Here is a 25,142-nt window from a genome sequence, read left to right on the forward strand (position 1 = left end):
TATATACGTACATATATGTATATACATGTATATATAGGATATACGAACAGCCATGCTACATGGCAGTGAAACATGGGCTGTAACTGCTGAGGACATGCGTAAGCTCGCAAGGAATGAAGCCAGTATTCTCCGTTGGATGTGTAATGTCAATGTGAATACCCGTCAGAGTGTAAGTATCTTGAGAGAAAAGCTGAACATTAGAAGCATCAGTTGTGGTGTGCAAGAGAGACGATTGCGCTGGTATGGACATGTGGTGAGAATGGATGAGGATAGCTGCCTGAAAAAGTGCCACATCCTAACAGTTGAGGGAACCTGTGGAAGAGGTAGGCCCAGGAAGACCTGGGATGAGGTGGTGAGGCAAGACCTTCGTACATTGGGCCTCACCGAGGCGATGACTACTGACCGAGACCTTTAGAAATGTGTTGTGCGTGAGAAGACCCGGCAAGCCAAGCAAGATCGCTGCCAGTGCCCCTGGACTGGCTCTTGTGCTGGTGACACATAAGATGCACCATTTTGAGCGTGGCCGTTGCCAGTACCGCCTGACTGGCCTTCGTAGGATTTTCGAGCGAGATCATTGCCAGTGCCCCTGGACTGGCTTGTGTGGGTGGCACATAAAAGACACCATTTCGAGCGTGGCCGTTGCCAGTATCGCCTGACTGGCCTTCGTGCAGGTGACACGTAAAAGCACCTACTACACTCTCTGAGTGGTTGGCATTAGGAAGGGCATCCAGCTGTAGAAATTCTGCCAAATTTAGATTGGAGCCTGGTGTTGCCATCCGATTTCACCAGTCCTCAGTCAAATCGTCCAACCCATGCTAGCATGGAAAGTGGACGTTAAACGATGATGATGATACCTATATATATATACATGAAAAGCCATATACATACACGTGTATGTATATATATATATATGTATATATATATACTCATATGTATATATATATGTACTTACATACATATGTATATATATATACACATATATATATGCACATATACATACTTGTATATATATATATGTATACATACGTATATATATATATATGTATGTATATATATCTATGTATATACATATACGTATATATATGTGTATACGTATGTATATATATGTATATACATATATATGCGTATGTATGTATGTATATGCATATATATACGTATGTATATATACATGTATATACATATGTATGTGTGTGTATATATATATATATATATATATATATATAATATATATATATATATATATATATATATATATATACGTATGTAGATACATATATATACCTATGTATGTATATAGATACGTATTTATATATATATATATATACCTATGTATATATATATATACGTGTTTATATATATATATATATATATATATATATATATATATATACACACATGTATAAACATACATACACATATACATCCATATATATATATATATATATATATATATATATGTCCATATATATACAATTAAACCTTGGGAGAGGCATTATGCCGGTAATAAACACACGCACTGGTTCAGTCCTTTATTAATTTATATAGTTTTTTGTTAAATTATTTCATTGCACTCTTGCAATCTCTTCAGTAACTTGTCTCTCCACTTCCATTTATTTTGAATATATGATCTGGCGTTGTTTCGAAACTGTTTGGTATGAGCATGTGAGTGTGTGCAAGCTCGTATGTGTGCACGCTCATGTGTTCGTGCTTATATGTAAGTATGTGCGTCCATATGTGTGTTTGTAACAATTTCGTTTATATCAGATCATATAGAGACTTTTTAATTAAGAAGTTTGGCTGAGCGTGTAAACGAACATTGGAGGGACTATAATAATCAAAAACAAAACTCGGTGCTCTACCAGCATGCCAAAGAACAACATGGTGGTGTACTGGACAGAATTTTGTCGCAACGATGCGTCACCGGGGTGTCTGGACAGGATTTCTATGTTAATTCTGGACGCACATACTTACATATAAGCACGAACACATAAGTGCGTGCACACATACGAGCTTGCACACACTCACATGCTCATACCAAACAGTTTCGAAACAACGCCAAAACAACGCCAGATCATATATTCGAAATAAATGGAAGTGGAGAGACAAGTTACTGAAGAGATTGCAAGAGTGCAATGAAATAATTTAACAAAAAACTATATAAATTAATAAAGGACTGAACCAGTGCGTGTGTTTATTACCGGCATAATGCCTCTCCCAAGGTTTAATTGTATTTCTTTCAACACACGTATCCACATCAAGAATCTTGCACACGAAATACACATACTCCATATATATATATATATCCATATATATATATAGACATAGAAATACATCATATTCGTTTAACGTCCGCCTTCCATGCTAGCAGGGGATGGATGATTTGGCTGAGGACTGGCGAACCAGATGGGTACACCAAGCTCCAATCTGATTTGGCAGAGTTTTTAGAGCTGGATGCCCTTCCTTACATCAACCACTCCGGGAGTTTAGTTGGTGCTTTTAGGTGCCACTGGCGCAAAGGCCTGTGAGGCCTCGCTCGAACGTTTTCCATGTGCCACCGGCACAATGCCAGCAGGTTGACGCTAGTAACGATCACACTCAAATGATGCTATTTACATGCCACTAGCATGTAATCTAGAAAGCTGCTCTTGCATTGATCATGCTCAGACGGTGCTCTCAGTTCTCCACTGGTACAGGTGCCATCACGATTTCGATTTCACTTCCTTGCAAGCCGAGTTTAGTTTCCAATGAAGAAAAAATTTGCATGGGTGTTAGTCTTCGAATTTGGTTAGATTTCGATTTCACTTGCCTCAACAGGTACGTATATAAGTATACATATATATACATACCCGTTTAAATATACACATATGTATATGCATATAAATATATCCACATGTATATGTATTTCTATGTGTGTTTATGTATATATATATGTATACATACATTTATATATATATATGTAACGATATATATACATATATATAGATCGTTTATCGTTTAACGTCCGCTTTCCATGCCAGCATGGGTTGGACCCTAGCATGGGTTGGACAATGGATATATATATATATATATATATATATATATATATATATATATATATATATATCTGTATATAGGTATATATACATCTATATATATGTATACTTATATACGTTTGTATGAATATAATTTTATATATACATGCATTTATATATGTGTATATATAGATATGTGTGTGCATTTTTCAGTATGCATATTCGCACACACAAACACAGATTTTCCCACTTTGTAACTACAACTCAGAACTGCACTCGTGCTGTGCCATTGCCATTCTGCTACACTATTCCGATTGAAGGGTCACCTGTCATATCAGTTTGCTGTCATCATCATCATCATCATCGTTTAACGTCCGCTTTCCATGCTAGCATGGGTTGGACGATTTGACTGAGGACTGGTGAAACCGGATGGCAACACCAGGCTCCAGTCTGATTTGGCAGAGTTTCTACAGCTGGATGCCCTTCCTAACGCCAACCACTCAGAGTGTAGTGGGTGCTTTTACGTGTCACCCGCACGAAAACGGCCACGCTCGAAATGGTGTCTTTTATGTGCCACCCGCACAAGCCAGTCCAGGGGCACTGGCAACGATCTCGCTCGAAAATCCTACAGGAGCCAGTCAGGCGGTACTGGCAACGGCATCAATTTCGATCTCTTTCTTTGAGGTAGGTTCATCTGGGACTTTCGACACGAAGAGGTCCAGTTGTGCTTTGTAAACAAGTATATCCTCTTTGTGTAAAGTGTAGGTCCATGAAACAGGCTGTTGCAATACCTGGTCTTGAAGCACAATGGCATTGCTGGTATCTTTGGCACTGCGCAGTGTCGACCCATTCTGGCAATGGTGTAGTTTCCGATACCAGAATTTGGCACAATTCCCTCCAGTATCTTCCAGATGTAGATTACTGCATACGTCTCACACCTTTGCTGCCGGGAGTGGAGTCATAGCTGATTCAGCCTTCCCCAATACCTGAGCTGTTTCAATAAGACGATCTTTGTGAAGCCTCACTGGGAGCAGTAATCCAGGAAGCTGAGGACATATGTCCTCCAGGCACATCATGGTTTCCTTCTCTCTGCCTATGAAAACTCTCAGGATCCATTCAGCCAGTCGTCTGTATATATACAATCTCATTCCAGGGAGAAAAACTAGAGGTAGTTGATAGCTTCCGCTATCTGGGTGACCAAGTTAGTAGTTGGGGTGGGTGTGCTGAAAGTGTAACTGCTAGAATAAGAATAGCCTGGGCCAAGTTTAGAGAGCTCTTACCTCTGCTGGCGACAAAGGGACTCTCACTCAGAGTAAAAGGCAGACTGTATGACGCATGTGTACGAACAACCATGCTACATGGCAGTGAAACATGGGCTGTGACTGCTGAGGACGTGTAAGCTCGCAAGGAATGAAGCCAGTATGCTCCACTGGATGTGTAATGTAAATGTGCATACCCGTCAGAGTGTAAGTATCTTGAGAGAAAAGCTGAACATAAGAAGCATCAGTAGTGGTGTGCAAGAGAGACGATTGCGCTGGTTTGGACATGTGGTGAGAATGAGTGAGGATAGCTGCGTGAAAAAGTGCCACTCCCTAACAGTTGAGGGAACCCGTGGAAGAGGTAAGGCCCAGGAAGACCTGGGCTGAGGTGGTGAGGCAAGACCTTCGAACATTGGGCCTCACCGAGGCGATGACTACTGACCGAGACCTTTGGAAATGTGCTGTGCGTGAGAAGACCCGGCAAGCCAAGTGAGATCGTTGCCAGGGCCCCTGGACTGGCTCTTGTGCGGGTGGCACATAAGATGTACCATCCTGAGCGTGACCGTTGCCAGTACCGCCTGACTGGCCTTGTAGGGTTTTCGAGCGAGATTGTTGCCAGTGCCCCTGGACTGGCTCTTGTGCGGGTGGCACATAAAAGACACCATTTCGAGCGTGGCCATTTTCGTGCGGGTGACACGTAAAAGCACCCACTACACTCTCTGAGTGGTTGGCGTTAGGAAGGGCATCCAGCTGTAGAAACTCTGCCAAATTAGATTGGAGCCTGGTGTAGCCATCCGGTTGCACCAGTCCTCAGTCAAATCGTCCAACCCATGCTAGCATGGAAAGCGGACGTTAAACGATGATGATGATGATGATATGCACACACACACACGTACGGACGTCTATATATACACATACGTACATATGTATATAGTGAATTTAAACATAAACAAGCAAGAAAAAACACGAAAAGCAACATGAGGACGTGGAATAAGTATAGTGTTATTGGACGCTTAGGAAAGGAAAGAGGATTTAACGTTTCGATAGGAGTTCTTCGTCAGAAATACAGGAAAAGTTCAAAGGGAAGACAAAAAAAAATCGCCGATATATACAATGTGGTAAGATAGTACATGTTTTCAATCAACATATATACATATTTATATAAACATTATGTATATATATGTATACATACACATGTATATATATAATTATATATGCATATATATCTATGTATATGTATGTACATGTATGTATGTATATATGTGCAGGTATATATGTACAGGTATATTTGTATGTATATATATATATGTGTTTATGTATATATATATGCATGTATATATGTGTATACGTATATATATCTGTATATATGTGTATATGTATATATGTACATGTATGTATATATATATATGTATATATATATATATGTGCGTGCATATGTATTTATATGTATGTGTATATCATTTATGTATATATATATATATATATATGTGTATGTATATATGTGTATATATATATATATATGTATATACGTATGTTGCATGACCGGCATCCATGCTAGTGGAGCGCTAAGTGCGCCATCCAAGCGTGATTGTTACCAGAGCAGCTGACTGGCTTCTGTGCCAGTGGCACGTAAAAAGCACCATTGTAGCCTGATTGCTGCCAGCGTCACCTGTGTGGCACGTTAAAAATTATTGAGGCGAAGATGTTGCCAGTACCGCCTGTCTGGCCCTCGTGCCAGTGCACGTAAAAGCATCCACTAGACTCTCGGAGTGGTTGGCTTGAGGAAGGGCATCCCACCATACAAACTTTGCCAGATGAGATTGCAGACTGGTTCGCCAGTCCTCCGTCAGATCGTGCAACCTGTGTCAGCAAGGAAGGTGGACGTTAAATGATATATATTGGTGTGTATGAGTTTATATATGTGTGTATTTATGTTGACATATGTGTATATATATATGTACATGTATATATGTATGTGCATATGTATATATATATGTATGTGCATATGTATATATATGTGTGTGTGCATATGTATATGTGTGTGTGTATATATATATATGTTTATGTGCGTATATATATGTGTGTATATATATGCATATATATATATGTGTGTATATATATGTGTCTATATATGTGTGTGTTCATCAAAGGAGTTAATTAAAGTATTATTTAACTCCCTTGATGAACGGAAAATTAAATGTAGACATTAAATTATTTATATAATAAGTTTAGCTGACTGTATATATGTATGTGTATATATATGTCTATGTATATATATATATATGAGATCCTATTTTACTAATTATAGTAGTTATAATTTGTAATTGTGTATTAGTACGAATATATTTTTAGTGAATATTATAAATTAATAATTAAATGATACTATGATTTTTATAAAATAAATAATATAAATATTTTAATCAATTAATTTATTTAATGTAAATCTATTAATTTATAGTATTTTAGTTTTTATTCTGTAGACTCTAAAGTTACTTAGATTTTAAAATTTCCTGAAAATGTTTATAATACAGTTAATTTTTTTTATTATGATTTAAGCTATAATATATTTTGATTTTATAAATAAAATTTTTATTCTTGATTTTATAAATAAAACTTTCTTTCATGTTTATATATCCCTTTATTCTAATACTTTTCTCTACGCCATATTTTCACGAGACTTAATTCTAATAAACGCTAAGTTAATAGTATAATGTTTAAAATTTTAGTTTAAACTAAAGCTTCGATAAGATAAGTATTGCATTTATTTTCAGTAATAGTATAATGTTTAAAATTTTAGTTTAAACTAAAGCTTCAATAAGATAAGTATTGCATTTATTTTCAGTAATATTGTTAAATGTTTTTCTTTTATTTATTGGTAAAATAAGTATTTTTATATACTTTGTTATTTATTGTTAGTTGATATATATACGGTCATTTTATTATTATTATTGTTGTTATATTTTGACCCGAAGATTAGCTGTATTTTTGAATAGAATTGATTTTCGATTGATTTATTTTGAATCGATTTGATTTTCGATCGATTTATTTTGAATCGATTTGATTTTTATTTTATTTTGTACTTGAAAATGTGGTTATGAAACACATGTAGTCGTTTTATTATTTTAATATTTATTACTTTGTATTTTTATTATAGGTGTATTTACTTATTAAATTTTTCTATATGTGACTAGATTTTCATGGATGAATTCAAGAATTGTGGGTTTTTTCTCTAAATTGTATATTTATATATTATATATTGTGAAATTTAATTAAATTTTAATTTTGATAAATTGAATTTTTACCTGTAAATTAGGATTTTTATCCCTAATATTATAGTAATTCTTATATATCATCATCATCGTTTAACGTCCGCCTTTCATGCTAGCATGGGTTGGACGATTTGACTGAGGACTGGCGAACCAGATGGCTACACAATGGTCCAATCTCATTTGGCAGAGTTTCTTCAGCCGGATGCCCTTCCTAACGCCAACCACTCCGAGAGTGTAGCGGGTGCTTTTACGTGCCACTGGCACGAAGGTCAGTGACGCGGTAGTAACAACAGCCACGCTCAAAATGGTGTATTTTACGTGTCGCCTGCACAGGAGCCGGTGCGGTGGCACTGGCAACGACCTCGCTCGAATGTCTTTTCACTTGCCACTGGCACAAGTGCCAATGCATATATATATATATATATATATATCATCATCATCATCATCATCATCATCATCATCATCATCGTTTAACGTCCGCTTTCCATGCTAGCATGGGTTGGACGATTTGATTGAGGACTGGTGAAACTGGGTGGCAACACCAAGCTCCAATCTAATTTGGCAGAGTTTCTACAGCTGGATGCCCTTCCTAACGCCAACCACTCAGAGAGTGTAGTGGGTGCTTTTACGTGTCACCCGCACGAAAACGGCCACGCTCGAAATGGTGTCTTTTATGTACCACCCGCACAAGAGCCAGTCCAGGGGCACTGGCAACGATCTCGCTCGAAAACCCTACCAAGGCCAGTCAGGCGGTACTGGCAACGGTCACGCTCAAGATGGTATATATATATATATATATATATATATATCTCTTTATATATATATATATATATATATATCTCTTTATCGTTTCGTAACCTGTGTAGTACGATTGAATCCAGTGGTGTAACAGCTAACATAAGTGTTGTTTGGGTACAGGCAAAACAAAGAAACCACAACCATCAAACACATTTTTGTAATATACACCCGTATCGATAAATAAAGTCCACAAGTAAATTACAATCCCTCTTAAATGTGTAACTAAACAGCGACACCTCTATTAAGTCATAAAAAAATTATAATCTCTGTATTGTAATATAAAAGTAAAGCTTTATAACCACATTATTTCAATTAAAATATAAGCAGGATTAAATGCTAATCTTACTAGAACAAGTGACATTTTAACCAATGTACATTGTATCAGTATTAATAATAAATTGCAATAACTAAATGATATGCTAAATTGCGATCCATGTTTAAGTTCATATAAATAATAATCCCACCAGTCTTTTATAGATATTATGATAATGGAAGTTCAAGCCTTATAAAAATCTTTCAAAACAAAACGTGACCGAAGCTAATGTGACTAATATTTTTATGAGTGCAGTACTGTATTTCCTCATTCAAAGTTAATAGTAAAACGTTACATATTCAGTAATATATCACCACTTGAAGTTATATTAAAATACCAGTGATTAATATATATTTAAATTTCATTACATAGGAATTAATAAAAGTACTTGTAATAAACTATTATAAACCTTGCAATTTGCTGTTAGTCACAGAAAAACTATTGTTTTACCGTGAGAAAAGTGCTGTTGAAATGTTAAGTGAAATTCGGCAATCAAAGATTGAATCCATGCTATGCCTGCATGAAACTACTACAAATACGTTGTGGAATAAAAAATTTATCTACTGTCATGGAAAAAGTGTAACTGTAAAAATGCAGAATTATCGGAGTAATGGGCATTCAAAAAAGTATGTATGTATAGAAATGTATGAATGAAGTCTTTAAGGTTTAAGATTCAAATTAAGGAAGTGCAATATTAATGTTTAGCAGTTCAAAACTGTGAGTAGTGAAATGCAAAATTAGGTCGGCTGATCACAAGAATCGAATATTGATCACTTCGCTAAAATCTGCAGGTGGTATGGGTTATTTCCCTTGGGTTGTTTAAATAAAATATTAGTAATATTGCTGAGAGTTGGAACAAATACTGCCAGGCAAGTATTTAATGTATTAGTGTTCTCTCCAACATTAGTAACTTTACTAAATTGGTGCCTTGGGTAAGTGTGAGTAAAAACATTATTCCTTTTGGTTTAAAAATGATGGTTTCTAGTACAACTCCATCAATAAAACAGTGTAGATGTAAATAATGATTTCAAATTTTAGCAGAAGGCTAACAATTTTGGAGGAGGGTATCATTGATCCCAGTTTTCAACTGGTACTTATTTTATCAACTCTGAAAGAATGAAAGGCAAAGTCGACCTTGGTGGAATTTGAACTCTGAATGCGAATATAAACCTGGAAATGTCCACATCCTGACTGAAGTGAAAAGATTATGTAGAGATTCAAATGAGATTTTTGTTCAAACTATAGAAATGATAGAGCATCAGATTAACAATGTTTAGTTTTATCTTATTTTATGTTCAAATTCTTTTGGAGGTTACTTTGTGTGTCACTATACTTCCACTGGATTCTCTCTATGAAATAATACGAGAGCCGGTTCCTTTTGTTGTACAGCTCTCTGTGTTAATGTTAGACATCATTATTTGCTTGCTAGCTTACATAATGTTTTTCATGCATCAAATGCAGGAAAATGGTCGAGTTCAAGTGGAAATTGTTTTCTGTCATGGCACATTGACACAGGCCGTATATTATCTTTTCCAGATGCACAGCCTTTTAATATCAAAGCTATTTATTACCTTATATTCTCCATTAACTGATTTTGTGTAAAATACTCAACTCTGCTTTTTTTCCTCTCCAAATTTGTATTCTTGATTTTACTAGCCATTCTAAGGTAAGAGATTTTAGTACAAATGTAGCGATGTTTTCATAAGATATTAAGAGGGCTATTATTGCAAAACTGTTTGGAAAAAAATGAATATTTAGAGGTATTGTAATGTAAATGTAATTAAAGTCATTAGTGAGAAGGTTTTGTAGAAATAAAATGTAAATCTTGGATTTACATTATTTCAATGTTTGTTTGAACAAAAAATTTAATAAAACATTTTTCCATCTTAAACCTAAAGATGATTACAGAATGAGTGCAAATATTCATAGACCAGATAGTTCTTGCTTCAGTCTGTTTGACTAATTTTTGCTTTTAGTGGTTTAGTTGGGAAGAACAACATACCATTCTTCCCAACTAAACTAAATGCCCCTGGCATTTGTAAGCCTTCCAAGACTGGTGAGATATGAAGTGGTTGATGTTTCACTTAAATGTGGGCAGTGAGAGAGGAAAAGTGGTTAGTGAGATGAATGGGTTGAGAGGGCCTGAATGCAGGTACTACAAAACTAGCCATTCCCAAGAGCAGATGCTACAGTAGTGGTGGTAGAAAAGGCAGAGGAAGAATATAGCACATTTAGGTCAGAGGTTGGAATGTTAGCAATCAACTATAGTCAATATAGCCACCTTTTGGATGCTGTCTAGGATGTGTAAAAGCAGAACTGTCCCAGATGTGTGATCAGTATTCCACTGTGGGTGTCACTTAAATTTTGTTAAGGGTGAGTAATGGGAGCTAAGTTATTTCCTGGCCTTAAGGACAAAGGCTAATCTTTGAGATAGAGCCTTTTGCAGTATTGATGGTGTGAGATTATCAGTGATAGTGAAGTCCAGCATCTAGTGGCTTTGAGGGTGTGTTTTTTCAAAAAGGAAGTTTGATATTTTCTTTGTGTTGTGATTGTGTCCATTAAGGTGTCAGAGACTAGAGTGACATAGCCTCAATGGAAACAGTTTTCGAAGTTTCTTTTCAAAGAGTCTGCAGGTTTCACATGTCTTTTTATAGTTTGTTGTTCTCATTTTTAGAGCTGTGAAGGCTTTCAGAAATATGCATAGATGATCTGGTTGTTACAGAAGTAAAAAAAAAAAAAGAAATTGTATTACTCACCTTCCCCTGTTAACGGTACCACCTATCTGTATGCAATAAAGGCTTTTGTTACTCTTACAACTTGTTTAAAAGTGTGGTATTTGAAGTCTCAAGAATTAACATTTAGGTATTATAGAGATAACATGGAAAAACAGATGTAAAACTGGAAAATATTGTAATAAGCTCTTGATAACTTATACAATGGGTGTTCTTGCATAGCTTGTGATAGATCTTGTTTTTGAAGTTATATTTGATTATACTGCATTTAGCCACTGTGTCATCCTCATTTAGCATCTGCTTTCCATACTGACATGGGTTACATGGTTTGACTGAAACTGGTAAGCTGGAGAGCTTGCACCAGGTTCCGATCTGATTTGGCATGGTTTCTATGGCTGACGTGAGCTTTAGTTTATGTATTTGTGGAAAATTTGGATGATCACACTGATCTTATATCAAAGTTATTTGTGCAATTCAACTAAATCCTTCACAATAAGGTAAATGCTAGGATGTTTTTATTTTTCGTCTTTGAATGTACCATTTACTTTGGTACTTGTTGATAATGAATAGACTTATTGTGAAACATAAGGTACAACTGTGTGGTTAAGAAACTTGCTTTGCAATCATGCGGTTTCAGCTTTGATATCACTACAAGGCACCTTGGGTGTCTTCTAAAACCCTGGGCTGACTAATGCCGTATTTGGCAGATTAAAGCTTGCAGGAAGCCTGTCGTGTATATGTGTGTTTACATTCCACAGTTTGTTGTCGCTTGATATTTTTTACTGGCATTATGACAGGTCATTCTGTACCTTTGAAGACCTATGGAATAAATAAATCAGTACGGTTTGGCATCCAGCCTTAAAATCCTATCTCAACTGCCATCCAAACTCGTGTTAGCATGCAAAATATGGATGTTAAACAAATGAATGAACAGATACCATTTTAACATCTACTTTTTCATGCTCACAAAGGTTGGACAGAATTTGTTGAAGCAAATACCCCACCATGCCCTCATCAATGGATAAGTATCTTCCAGGATTGTAAAATGTTTTATATGCATTTTGAACACAGTCGATGAGAGGTCTTATTTTAAATAAGGAATCAAAGTTTGGTTCTCCACGTACTGGGGTACTGCTAGTGTCTCTTACATGTAAATACTGGTTCAGTTTCACAAATCGTATTTGGGTCATAATACTGGAAACATGCTGACCGCCAAAAGGTTCCTGATTGCACCAGTAATTTGTAATTCTGGGTAACTGTCTTATATCCATAATATTTATGGCAAAAAATGCCCGTATTTCATCTACGGTTGCAGGAAACCACAAGCTATCTTTTTTTCCAGCTTGTTTACATTCTGTGTAACGGTTTGTTTCCAAGCATGCTGGAAAAAAGAAAAAGTCTAATGGTTTCACTTTCTGAGAAAGACTATGGGTAGACCCTGTCTCCTCAGAAAAATTAAGAAAAACGTTTTTTACGTTTTTACTCCATTCTGGTGTGAAATCATCCTCGCTGTCGCCGCTTTCAGTTTCTTCAGAACCACTGCTTTCGGTTTCAGACACAGAAATATCCGATTCAAAGTTGAAAAAAATGTGGGGAAAAATCTTCCAAAATTCACTGAGTTCAAATATCACACCAAACAATGTCGGATACAATAACTCAACTGCTTGCAAAGTGAAATCACATGTTTTCGCGAATGTACTAACGAGATTTGGATTCAAATTTACATTTAAATAACTGTGGGTACTCTCGGCCGAGTTGGTCTTGTGAACCAAAAAATTTTTCAGCCAGCTACAGCTGGGTTAGTAACGAAAGGGTTAATTTTAAACTGCATGATTCTAATAGAATTTTTAGCATAGTCTTACATGTTCACCAGAATTGGAGGAAAATTATCCCAACCATTGATCATGAAAATGTTGTTTTCTATCAAATATTTGTTTCATTGTTCAGCACTAGTCATCTTCAACTGACACTGTTTTTGCTGAGCATTATTCAGTGTGAAGTTACTTGTGATGACTAAGTTCAAAAGCTTGAGAACAGTGTTTTCCATAAAGATCAAGTATTTTGTGGTCAAGGAATTGAACAGGCTGGTTAAATAACTATAGGCTATCACAAACAATGATAATAATATAAAATATAATGATTCTTTGCTGCATGTTTATTTATTTTAGTATGTGATAGCTTATTTGATATATTTTAAGTGTACTTATTTAGTTTGTTTGGGAAAGTTGTTGGGGTTATGTCCAAATATTTTTGGCAAATCAAAGATGACAATCTTACAGTTGATCAGTTTTAGAAACTTTACGGTTTTTTTGTCAAACCAGATATAATAGTCATAAATTGGCTCTCATAATATATCAAATAGCATGGCGTTGATCCTTGATTTGATGAATTTTTAAATAAGGAAAGTAAAACAATGCCTGAGGCTGCATGTTTACCAAATATTTTAGTGATTGGAACATTTATGATATTTATGATTGGAACCCCTCTTGTGGCTATATTTCTAATGAACTATACATGGTTTTCAAAAACATTTGAACATCAAGATTTTGGAGGAAAAATAACTTTTTCATTAAGTTGTTGTGTGGAACATATTCACAATACATTCTTCCATAAAATTATGATGGAAGAATTAAATTTATATATGAACCCTTTAATCTTCATTAATTAATTCGTAAAACTTGGTTAAAATGAAACCTGGAGAATTCTGGGAAGTACCCCACTGTTAAAAGCAAGTTAACTTGGTTCCCACATCTCAGCTGCACATGCACTGAAACAAGTATACTTGGTTCCTGTGCAGTAAGGGTTAAAATAGACAGTCTTGTATCAAAGAAGCATTCTCAGTGATTGGTATTAAATGGTATAGTATAACTGAAATTGACTTGCTAATGTCTTAAATGACATCTTAAGATTGACTTGTTAATGTCTTAAGTGACATCTAAAAACAGTTATTCGTACATTAAGTAATTTAAAACCTTAGTCATAAATATGTTATTTAGAAGCTAAATATTTTCATTTTGGAACATACACAGAATATTGAAGGTTGCTTATATCCTGAGTGTTGAAAGAGTTGAGAGCTTTAAAAAAATATTTTCAGTAGAAAGGAGTTTTATATAATTTCTGAAAGAAAAATTAAGTAGTATATTTAAATAGTAAACGTTTTCGCATTGGATCTCTGCCAAAGACTGGTTTTATGAGGGAAGTCACTTAAGTGATTTCCTTGTTGACATAATCAGATTTCCAGGAAAATTTGAGGTAAGCATTCAAAGCTAACAGAGCGTGTGCATGTGTGCGCACAAGCAGATGCTAAAATTTAAGAAGCTCACTTCCCAGTGACATGGCTTTGAGTTCAGTCCCACTGTTTGGCATTGTAGGCATTCTGTACTATAGTCTTGCACTGACCAAAGCCTTGTGGGTGGATTTGGTGAACAAAAACTGAATATTTTGGTTTGTTGTTTTGTTTGGTAATTTTTCATGGGTGGTAAATTAAGTACTAATTATGTATTGGTATTAAATTGATTAAAGCATTCCTCCAAAATGTATGGCCTTCTACCCATATAAGTAATTTGCCTGAAAACTGGAACCTCATTTTTGTCTTTTTGTGGAAAAGTAATATGGCCCATTGGTAAGAAGACTGATTTATTGTCAACAGTCTTTGCATGGTGGTGATGGTGGCAGCAAGGGGGCTGGTAACCTGTGGTTTATACTATGCTAAAGATGTTGGTACAGTGAATCCTGGACGATAAGCAGATGAGGCCACTGTTTGTTAGGCATGTCTTCCCATAGCTTCAGTACTGGGTCAAATGAAGACCAAAATTGGTGGTTGCTTGGCATCATGAATGTTTGCAGGCATCCTTAGTTCTGTACCAATTGGGTACTGCAGTCACTGTTATGTCAAAGTGCCTGTTTAGCATAAACTACAGACATGGAAGTGCTGTCTGTTGGACCTGTGTGAGACCATATGAAACTATTTTACACACTCTTGTTATGTGTCCAAGTACTGCTGACATATGGAGTTACCTGCCCACTGTTGTGTGATTAGGGCAATCCACTGTAAAAATTGCCCTATCACCATTTGACTAGAAAACAGAGACAATATTCTTGTGGGTAATGAAAAAGAAATTGTATAGTAGACAAGATTGAAAGGACTAAAGACACTCCTCTTTGGCCAAGTTCTCATCATATTCAAATACCACTTGAAAGGAGGTGGTGTTGGCCTGCAATAAATTTGCTGAAAGGTGGATCTGAAAGAGGCAAGTACTGGCTTAAACAACTGGAATACCTGCCTACTAAAAAACATTAGCTTAAGCAGTAAGAGAAATCTTGTCTATAGAGTGCCCCGATTGGCTTAAGGTAGATATCCTATTGGGAGATTTCATTTCTTTCTATTCTGTTGCTTTTGATGCCTATTTTCTCACACTCACTTTGTTCCTGTAATATGTCCTCTTATCTGGTCTCCCTTGTGACAAATAAATTCGTTTTGCTTGCAGTAATGAATGTCCCTTTACTTGGCTTACTTTACTTATTCTTTCTCTAAGGTGAGTGAACCAGTATTGGGCGTCTGTAGGAGGTAGTGTCAATATAAACCTTCCCCTACCTAACACATTTCTCCAAATTTTTGGTCTTGTGACGATCTGAGATATTAATATTTTTTTCAGACACAAATAGGCTCAGTTATTTCTCCAACTCATAGTCTTGTTTCATTTATTTTGCTAATTAATACTTTGAAAAAGAAAGCTTGGTTTCATTTTCAAATTAGAACCACATCAGTTCACTTATAAATGTCTTAAGGAAGTTGCTATGTCATGTCTTGCTCATCTATCCACTAAGAATCTCCAGTTCTCTGCATATGTAAGAAACAATTATTTGTACTGTTATAGATCTCTTTTAGATAAAATCAATATAACCTAAATTACAGGGTATCAATTGGAATGTTCCAAGTTAACTGTTAATTTTTAGAAAGAAGTAGAGTAGGAAGGTGGGAAAAATCCAAGCTGTTTAGAGTTGGAGCATAAAAGCAGGTTGTTTTAGATAATAAAAATAGAATTACTGTGGTATGTATAGAGCAATATTCTGTCTATATCTCTCATATACATTTGATTGTAAGATTGTTTCATTTTTGGTAGCGGTGGGGCTAGGTTATTAAAATATATTCCAAAAATCTATTGTTGCCAATTGAAACTCACAATTATAAATGTTTGTGTCCTGTGTTATATATTATGTCATTTTCTTCTTGGTTTTCTATCCTGTAGAAAGGTATTGACCCTGTTTCTTACTTAAGTGCTCAGTGTCGGATTTTGAATATTTAGAACCTTTTTTTTTTTTGTTTTTGTTTTTTGTTTTAGAATTGGGTATGGCTATCACATTTATTACTAGTTGGTATCAGTTCTAGGCAATAAAAGAATCAGAAGGGTACAAGTGTCCCTACATTATGAATTGAAATACTGTTAGAATTCACTGTTGCTCACTTATTTCAATTGCGATACCAACTTCCTGTTTTTAAAGTGATTGAGATTATAATCTGCCATCAAAATGTTAAATCATGTGCCAAACACCAGTTTAACAATGACAATGTTATTTTGATTCATGATTTTCTAAATTAATTGAAACAAAAGCACTGTATTTTAGTCGAAATATGAAAACAAAAGGGTTAGTGTGTATCAATAATATACTAGGATCAGTTCAATCAACTATGTTCCATCCAATCCTATTTTGGGGACTTGTGGGAAATCAATATAATAACTCTAAAAGATTAATGCATTTTGAGTACAGCTTCAAAGCACATTAGCTTGTAGCTTATAGTAACTCAGAAAAACATACCTTATACAAGACTGGCTAATGACTTAAACATTAAACTAAATTATTTTTCCATTCTGTTAAAATTAAACTAAATCTAGATTAGTGTTCTATTCCATTCCAGTGGAAATGTGTTACAAGATAGTACCAAAGGATAGATGTAGGTTAACAATTTAGATATGGTTACTAGACATTAAATCAAATGATGATTCTGTGCAGATGAATTCAACCGATGCTAGGAAATCAATATTTCACATGGTTGGAACATGCAATTTCCAGAGATATTCTTTCTAATAGCTGACCGCTTCTCCCCATTGTTGGATTGACACCTCATTTGCAGCAGCATCTTATTCCACCAATAAAAATTACTCCTTGTTTTCACATTGACCCCCCCCCCCCCCACTGCAATTTAAACAATATTTATTGAAGACTGTTGCTGCATTTGTAGCATGGGCTTATCCAAAGACCCAGTCTTGGACAACTATGCTTTAACCTTGTGCCTGTATATCATGTGATACACAGGACAGATTTCCCTGGCATCCATCCATACATCATATATGATATACTCTTTTACTCTTATTTGTTTCAATCATTTGACTGCAGCTATGCTGAAGCACTGCCTTTAGTTGAACAAATTGACCCCAGGGCTTATTCCTTGTTAGCCTAGTACTTATTCTATTGGTCTCTTTTGTTGAACCGCTAAGTTATAGGAACATAAGCACACCAACATCGGCTGTCAAACGATGGTGGGTGGACACACACACACACACACACACATACACACAATGGGCTTCTTTCAGTTTCCAACTACCAAAGACACTTACCCAAGGTACCATGCAGTGGGACTGAGCCTGGAACCATGTGGTTGGGAAGCAAGCTTCTTACCACACAGCCACGCTACATCTAATCCCATTTTTTTTTTTACCTACCGTTGTAACTTGAGACCTATCAAAGGAAAGTTTTATATTACTCAAACATATGAAACAAAGGCTAATTAAGTCTGAAAACAAGTATGGACATTTTGGACAAACTTACAAAAATGCTTTGGATAGGCAAAGGGTTAACATTAGCCTAAGACCACAAAATTTACACCTCTTTTCATACTTGCATGGACAGGAAGATTTATTTGTTAGAGCAGTTATTTTTACAGTTAGCCTTCCTACTGCTAGCTGTTTAGCTGTGACATAGTAAGTGGACCTTTCTTTAGTCAAGCAAACTAGAGGTCACCAGTGTCTTGTACCTTATTCAGAGGTACCTGATAATGTACCCATTGTCCATTGCACCTCACAATGTTTGAAACCATTTGTTGGTGCGGTATTTTATTGTAGAGAAGACTTTTCAGTCCTTTTGAATTAATTATCAATAATATACTGATATATAATTGAATATATTTCTCATCTACAAAAGTTATTCATGTGCATAATTTAAAAAAAAAACATTTTATTTTATTGTTAGAAAATTTTTTTTTTAATTGTGACCTTATTAAACTTCTTGCACCAAGCTAAGTGCATCATATCTTTTTAACATAAATAACATTTTTGTATATCATAAAATGCATAAGTACTTTTTTAATGTTTTGTTCTACATCCTATTTTCTGAAATCATTTTGAAAGGTCTTGAGTGCAACATATTTCTTCACAATTTCTGTGAAATCACATATTATTTTATGCTTATATCTGTTTTGGTAATTTTTTTCTCTGGTTTAGTTGTCATTTAACTTGACATCCCATTCTTAGAATCAGACATTGACTTACGTGAAATATCAACTCCAAAGAAGGCTCCTGTTACACTTATAGAGGTGACACTTTTACCTACCTTGTCCAGGTTGCTTAAGCACATTTTCTAGGCTATAATTGATATTCTGCCTGGTTTATTTAGCTTCTTTGTTCTAATTTATTTATAGTTTATTGCAAAATTGGTGGTGGCTATTGTCAGTTGTCCCAACCTTTTCTGACCTAATCCTTACAAAATTTGTAACCTATTTGGTGCTGTCATAAAATTGCACACTCTCACTCCTAGCTCCTTGAGATTGATCCTTTTTGGTTACAGTGACATTGAAGAAAACTAGAGCCAATAAAGGAAAATGTATTGAAAAACAGATGAGCTAATTTTGTTGAGAGGAAGACATTAAAGTTATTTGTTTGACATTTTATATGAAAAATTTGTTGTAAATTATAAAATTAATTGATAGAAATAAATGATTTAAATTATTTTTAGATTCTCAAATTGAATTGATAGTAAATATTGACTGATATGGAAATACTATATTATTAAACATCAAGTTAAAACAAATAAAAATTTCACTTTTAGTGTTTCTGAAACTGTTTTCCATATTAGTTTGATTAAATAAAATTAACTTTTATGTTTTTATCTGGGTTTTTTCCCTTCGTCATTATGATGGTTTTTAAGAAGTTATCTGGGTTTAATTTGGAATTAGTATGACATGCCTACAGTTTAATGCAGCAAAACATATCACATGTCATATGTCAAGAATTATTTCTGGTATGAATGCTGTTTCAGTTGCTCCAGCAGTACCATAAGCCCATATATAGTGTTCAGAAAGTTTGGTATGAAACCTCATTAAACCATTTGTTTGGATTTTTCATATTGGTTGCATAAATTTATGTGTTTGTATAAATTTAATAATGTGTGCACAGCACCTTGGACAAGTGTCTTCTGCTATGGTCCTTGGCCAACCAAATCTTTGTGAGTGGATATAGACTAACTAAAGTAAATCGTGTGTTCAGGTGTTTGAGGTAAATTTGACAGTTTGCATAAAAGGAAAACAAAACAATATTCCATCCAAAAATGAAAGTTTTTTTTTTTTAATCCAAGAAATATTAACTAGTTTTTGGATGGGAGATAAGTTTACTCAAAGTAGCTGCCCTCAGTTTCTGCTATGACCTCTGGAACCTGGCGCATGCGTTCTTCACTGTCTGCCAACACTTGGCCTTGGTGTTGCAGGCAGAGTGGTTGGTGAGTTTCTCAAATGCACCCTACATATAGTAATCCATGGGATTACAATTGGTGGAATTAGGAGGCAAGGCAAGAAGTTGGTTCTGATGAAGTCATAGAAATTTTCTGACAACCACTTCTGACTCTCTCTGGTGGTATTGCTAGGAGCTTAAGCTGTCACATGTGGCCTTCCAGCAACAATCCTCTCCAACCAGGGATTGATGCTCCAGCGGCTTCACATAGCTGTCTAAGGCTCTGTTCAAAGGAGTAGAGATGAATTCCAGTGTGCATACACAGAATGCTTGTTGTGTCACTTCCTGTTGGCTATGGCTTCATAGTCTGCGTTGCAGCTCTCCATGTCCTGTTTTACAGCCTGTACAGTTATCAGAGAGCATTGAGCAGCAGTCACGATGTCTGCATTTTAATACCTGGTACGAATCCTCATGATACAAATAACTCTTTTCCAATATTCAGATGGCTTCCACTCACCCATGCCAGCTAACTTTTTCTCACTCACAAATTTAATCTTTACGCTCTCCAGTGTTGTTGGCTGTTCACCAGTACATCGAGCTGTTCCTGAAAATAAACAACACACACACACACACACACACACACACACACACACACACACACACACAGAGTGTGTCTTAAACATCATATGATAGTTGTAAGCATTGTATCACCCTCATTCAAGCTGTCCTCATCATTTCCAGTCTTATGTGAAAACATGCCTGGACTTGGGGGAATATTACCCTATTTAGAAACCAATGAAGATTGACATCTGGCCATAGAAAATTTGCCCCAGCAGATTTTGTCTGATCCATGCATGCATGGGAAAATAGATGTTAAAATAACAATGATAATGTGTGCTCAGTTAGAAAATATCTGGTGATATAATTTTGGATTGGAAAAGATTTAAATATGCTGGGTAAATAAGCATGATTGAATTATACAAGACGAAAAACAAAAAAAATTGTTATATGCAGAGAAACCTCTATTTGGATGTTGTCTCACTGTTGCTATATCTGTGATAGATTCTGTTGATGAATTGAAGTTATAACTAAAATGGCAGCTTTTTAAAAATTCTTTTTTTTTAATAGTTATAGAAATAATTCCTCACTAATGAGTGTCTGTTCATAATTCAAATATTTTTATTCTTTAAAATTTATTTTAGTGTATTTGAAGAGTTCCATCATTATATCTGTGATGTGAATTTTTCTATTAAACCAAATGGTTGTGGAGATTGAACTTTATGTTGGATTAATTTTGAATTGAAGAGGCTGACACTTGTCTCTTTGGTCTTTAAAATAATAAAATCATTTTTTTTTTTATATGCTGAACATAGAAATTTACTGTTAGTTAATTAATATTTGAAATATTAACTAAGAATAGTACTTCAGATTTGGTGTATTACTTATTTACAAATAAGACCTATTGTTTTTATTGCTTATTTATGTTTCTCTTTTCTGTTTCTTTTTTCAGAATTCCCATTCTCAGAAACCTCAGAAGATTCTGGTCATGAACCCTTAGCAGTGCCACCACTAACTGCTGCAGCAGCAGCAGGACCATGTAAGCTTTACATTGAAACTTCTAAACATGAGGCAGTTGGCAGTATTTATGGACATATTTCAATGCTTTTTAGTCTTGGCCATTGCAAATTATGTTTCGGGACTAGTTAATTTTTTCCAGATTTTAGATTTCTATTTTGATCTCTTGATGAATTGTATTTTGCCATTTATGCTTCAATGAATTGGTCTGCAGACTTGTTTCATTGCACCCACAGATTGTCATTTCTTTGTGCATTCCCAAGTCATTTAATATTGCTCTTAATCACCTAATTATATAATTAATCAATACCTCACCTATCAGTATTACATATCCCTATTCATGTGTAAGCCGCAATTATCTTACATGTCTACATATTACATATCCTATGAAACACTCTTTTTTTTTTTTTTAAGATTATGTATTTCATCAGATGAAAAAAAAAAAGTACAGTAATTGATTTTTACCAGTTTGATTTGAGATAGTTTGTTTCACAATTTGTTTCATATTAGATTTCATGCTATTTTAGTTTATGCTGTTGTAGCCTATTTTTAATTTCAACCCTAACTTTTTTTTTTTATTTGTAGTATAAATTTTGTATTTGGTTCTGCTAGGAATTGGAAGTGTTTGCTTCCCTATATAACTCTTTACATTGGTTAATGAATTATTTTCTGTTTTCCATATAGGGTAGTTTGAAAATAAATTTTGTATTTACCTCTAGACTAGCTACAATGAGGTGATCAATAAACCCAGTGTTTTGTTTCAAATGAATACTTATATAATGTCATGGATATATTTACATGTATACTATGTTTTAAATTTATCTCTGACCATCACTGTCTTCCTTTCCTGGATATATACACAGTTTGTCACTCAGAGCTATGTATGTATGTAAGAATAAAACACCTGCTGATGAGAAATTAAATTGACCAAAACAGTAAAAATGTAAATATTAAAAAAAGAAAAGATTCTATCCCTAAAGATGAAGTCTAGTAATGTGAAAAACAATTGTATTAGCAATAACTTAGAGATTTAGTCTTCAATTGAATTTGTTCAGTAGATTAGATGACTTAACATTTTGTCACAGTTATCTTTTAATTGCAAGTTTTAGTTTATTTGGAGTATATTGTAAATAAAGAAAACAGATCAGCTATGGAAATTATATTTTCAGATTTAGACATAGGCAGAAAATAGCCCCAAAACTTTAAATTAATTTAAAATACAAAACAAAAGAATAGAATCATCTCCACCCTTGCAACTGGAGCTTTAATATTAGGGGAAAGTGTCATCTTGAACATTAAGGAGATACTTGTGCCAAAGAGTTTACTCATTCTATTATGCCTCAAAACTGATCATAAATTGATTGGTTGTAATTTTATGATTATTTTGTAATGTTTTAAGATATCAGCTATATTATGAAATAATGTCTAAAGAAAAATATGTGAAAGCTCATAAAGGAATTTACAAATACCTCAGTAAATATAAATCTTCAAAGGCTCAAATGTCTTAATTTTTATTATAGTATCTTTAGTACAAAATACAGTCAAGTGCTAATGACACCAGATTTACTCCTCCTATCACCATATTCTAACCCATTAGGCTTTAATTTTCTTAATCTTTTATTGATAATGACCATCTGTTTGAATTATATTGGAGGGGCATTTATATAACGTTTCTACAATCATTACATGATAGATATTCAGTGGAAGAAGTCATATAAAATGACATTCATCCCGTTCTGTTTATATCTAATTTGGTTTTGTTAGTGTCCCCTTTAAATACTTGAATCCTAGTTGATTGGATTAAAAGACAAATGTTTTATACTATGATTTAGTGCTTTGTCCTTGATAACTCACACGCCACTTAAACTGCCAATGGGTAGTGTTTTAACAAGAGCACTGTAAAAATTGATGTTTATGTTCTGCTCATTTTTTACTATGGTTGTAGCTTTGAGACAGACTCAGCCAGGTACTGCATGAAGAAAAAAAGCCACCAGTACTTCACTTTTTTTTTTTTTTTTTTTTTTTTGTGCTCGTCCATTCCAGATTTGCTATCATAATTAAGTATAACAAAATGTAAACTTCCCAATAAATATTGGTTCAATTAATATTTGAGATAATCAATATTCATTAGGATTGTCCCTAATTGTAACTGACAATCTATATCCATCAAAATTGTCCTTTATATTTGTACTTATGTGCTAAAAATATGCACTAAAGATTGTCAATAACAATTCTGAATGAATCTGGTCAGTAATAGTTAATCTATCATTCATTACAATAAATTAACCCATAAAATTAGGTTTTATAAACTGTAAAACGATGAAATTAGAGCTAAGTGGTTGGCTTTGTTATTTCTTCATAGTCAATAAAATAAGTGTACAAACTGAAAGGTAAACTACATGTGGTGTGTTTGATTTTTAGGGCATCACTGGATTTATCACTGCATGCTCAACAACATTTGTTAAACAATTGTATTGCCTTTATGTTCGTGTTAATTTATTCTACATCTATTTGTATTAAATTGCTTCCCTGCTTTTGCTGGTATGATTTAAAGTTTTCATGGTAATTACTGAAAATATCTATCTAGAGTTAATAATGTTTTTATGTATTATCTCAGACTAATGTGAGTGTTTAATTTTGTACATTGCAGTTCCTTCTATGGAAGAAGATTCCGAAGAGATCAATGATGACATCACAGAGAAACAACGCCATCAATTGAAGCACAGAGAACTCTTCTTGTCAAGACAAGTCGAGACTTTACCAGCAACACATATTCGAGGAAAATGTGTTGTCACACTTTTAAATGAAACAGAATCATTATTATCATATTTGAACAAAGAGGTATGTTCCTTTCTTCTAAACACAAATTCTACAGTTCTTGTTGGGAGACATTGCATCTAAAATGTTTTGTGTGAACTTTGTCCCACCATCTCTCTTTCTCTCACCGTCTTCCTCTTTGCTCACTGGAGAGGCCATGCATCTCCTCTACAAGAACACATCTTTTTTTTTTTTTTTCTTCTTTTGTCCCTTTATCATACTTTAACCTCTCATCACCTGGAACAAAGCCACCTAACTCAGTCGAGAGAGTCTTTCCTTGCAAATTACTTGGTGCATTCATTGATATATGGTGCCGCATAAAAAGCACCCACTATACTCTGTAAAGTGGTTGCAGTTAGGAAGGGCATACTGCCATAATGCCAAAGCAGATTTTGCAGCTGGGTGCAGTCGACTTGCCAGCTCCTATCAACCCATCCAACCCATGCCATCATGGAAAACACTAAATGGTGATTATGATTTTGACTCTGAACTAAAGAGATAAACCAAACCAGTTTTATTATATGCTTGAGTATTGAATATTAGCTGCTATGAAATAGACTGAAAACTACTTTTGTTGGAGAGAGGCTTTGATAAATGGAATCACCACTAATATTTTACTATGAAATTTATAAGTTTATTATCAGAAAA

General features: G+C 34.6%; 1 protein-coding gene across 7 annotated transcripts in view; it reads left to right on the forward strand.

Moving 5' to 3' along the window:
• The window catches only part of LOC106882880 (metastasis-associated protein MTA3), an 89,210-nt gene that overhangs the window by 18,420 nt on the left and 45,648 nt on the right, over window positions 1–25,142 (forward strand). For all 7 annotated transcript variants that reach the window (XM_052967496.2, XM_052967492.2, XM_052967495.2 and 4 more), the window contains exons 4-5: window positions 21,613–21,699; window positions 24,328–24,518. In XM_052967496.2, coding sequence (XP_052823456.1) covers window positions 21,613–21,699; window positions 24,328–24,518 — 278 coding nt within the window. The remainder of the gene's footprint in view (window positions 1–21,612; window positions 21,700–24,327; window positions 24,519–25,142) is intronic.

The sequence above is a fragment of the Octopus bimaculoides genome, chromosome 4, assembly GCF_046866305.1.
Source record: "Octopus bimaculoides isolate indiv1 chromosome 4, ASM4686630v1, whole genome shotgun sequence".
Lineage (NCBI taxonomy): Eukaryota > Metazoa > Mollusca > Cephalopoda > Octopoda > Octopodidae > Octopus > Octopus bimaculoides.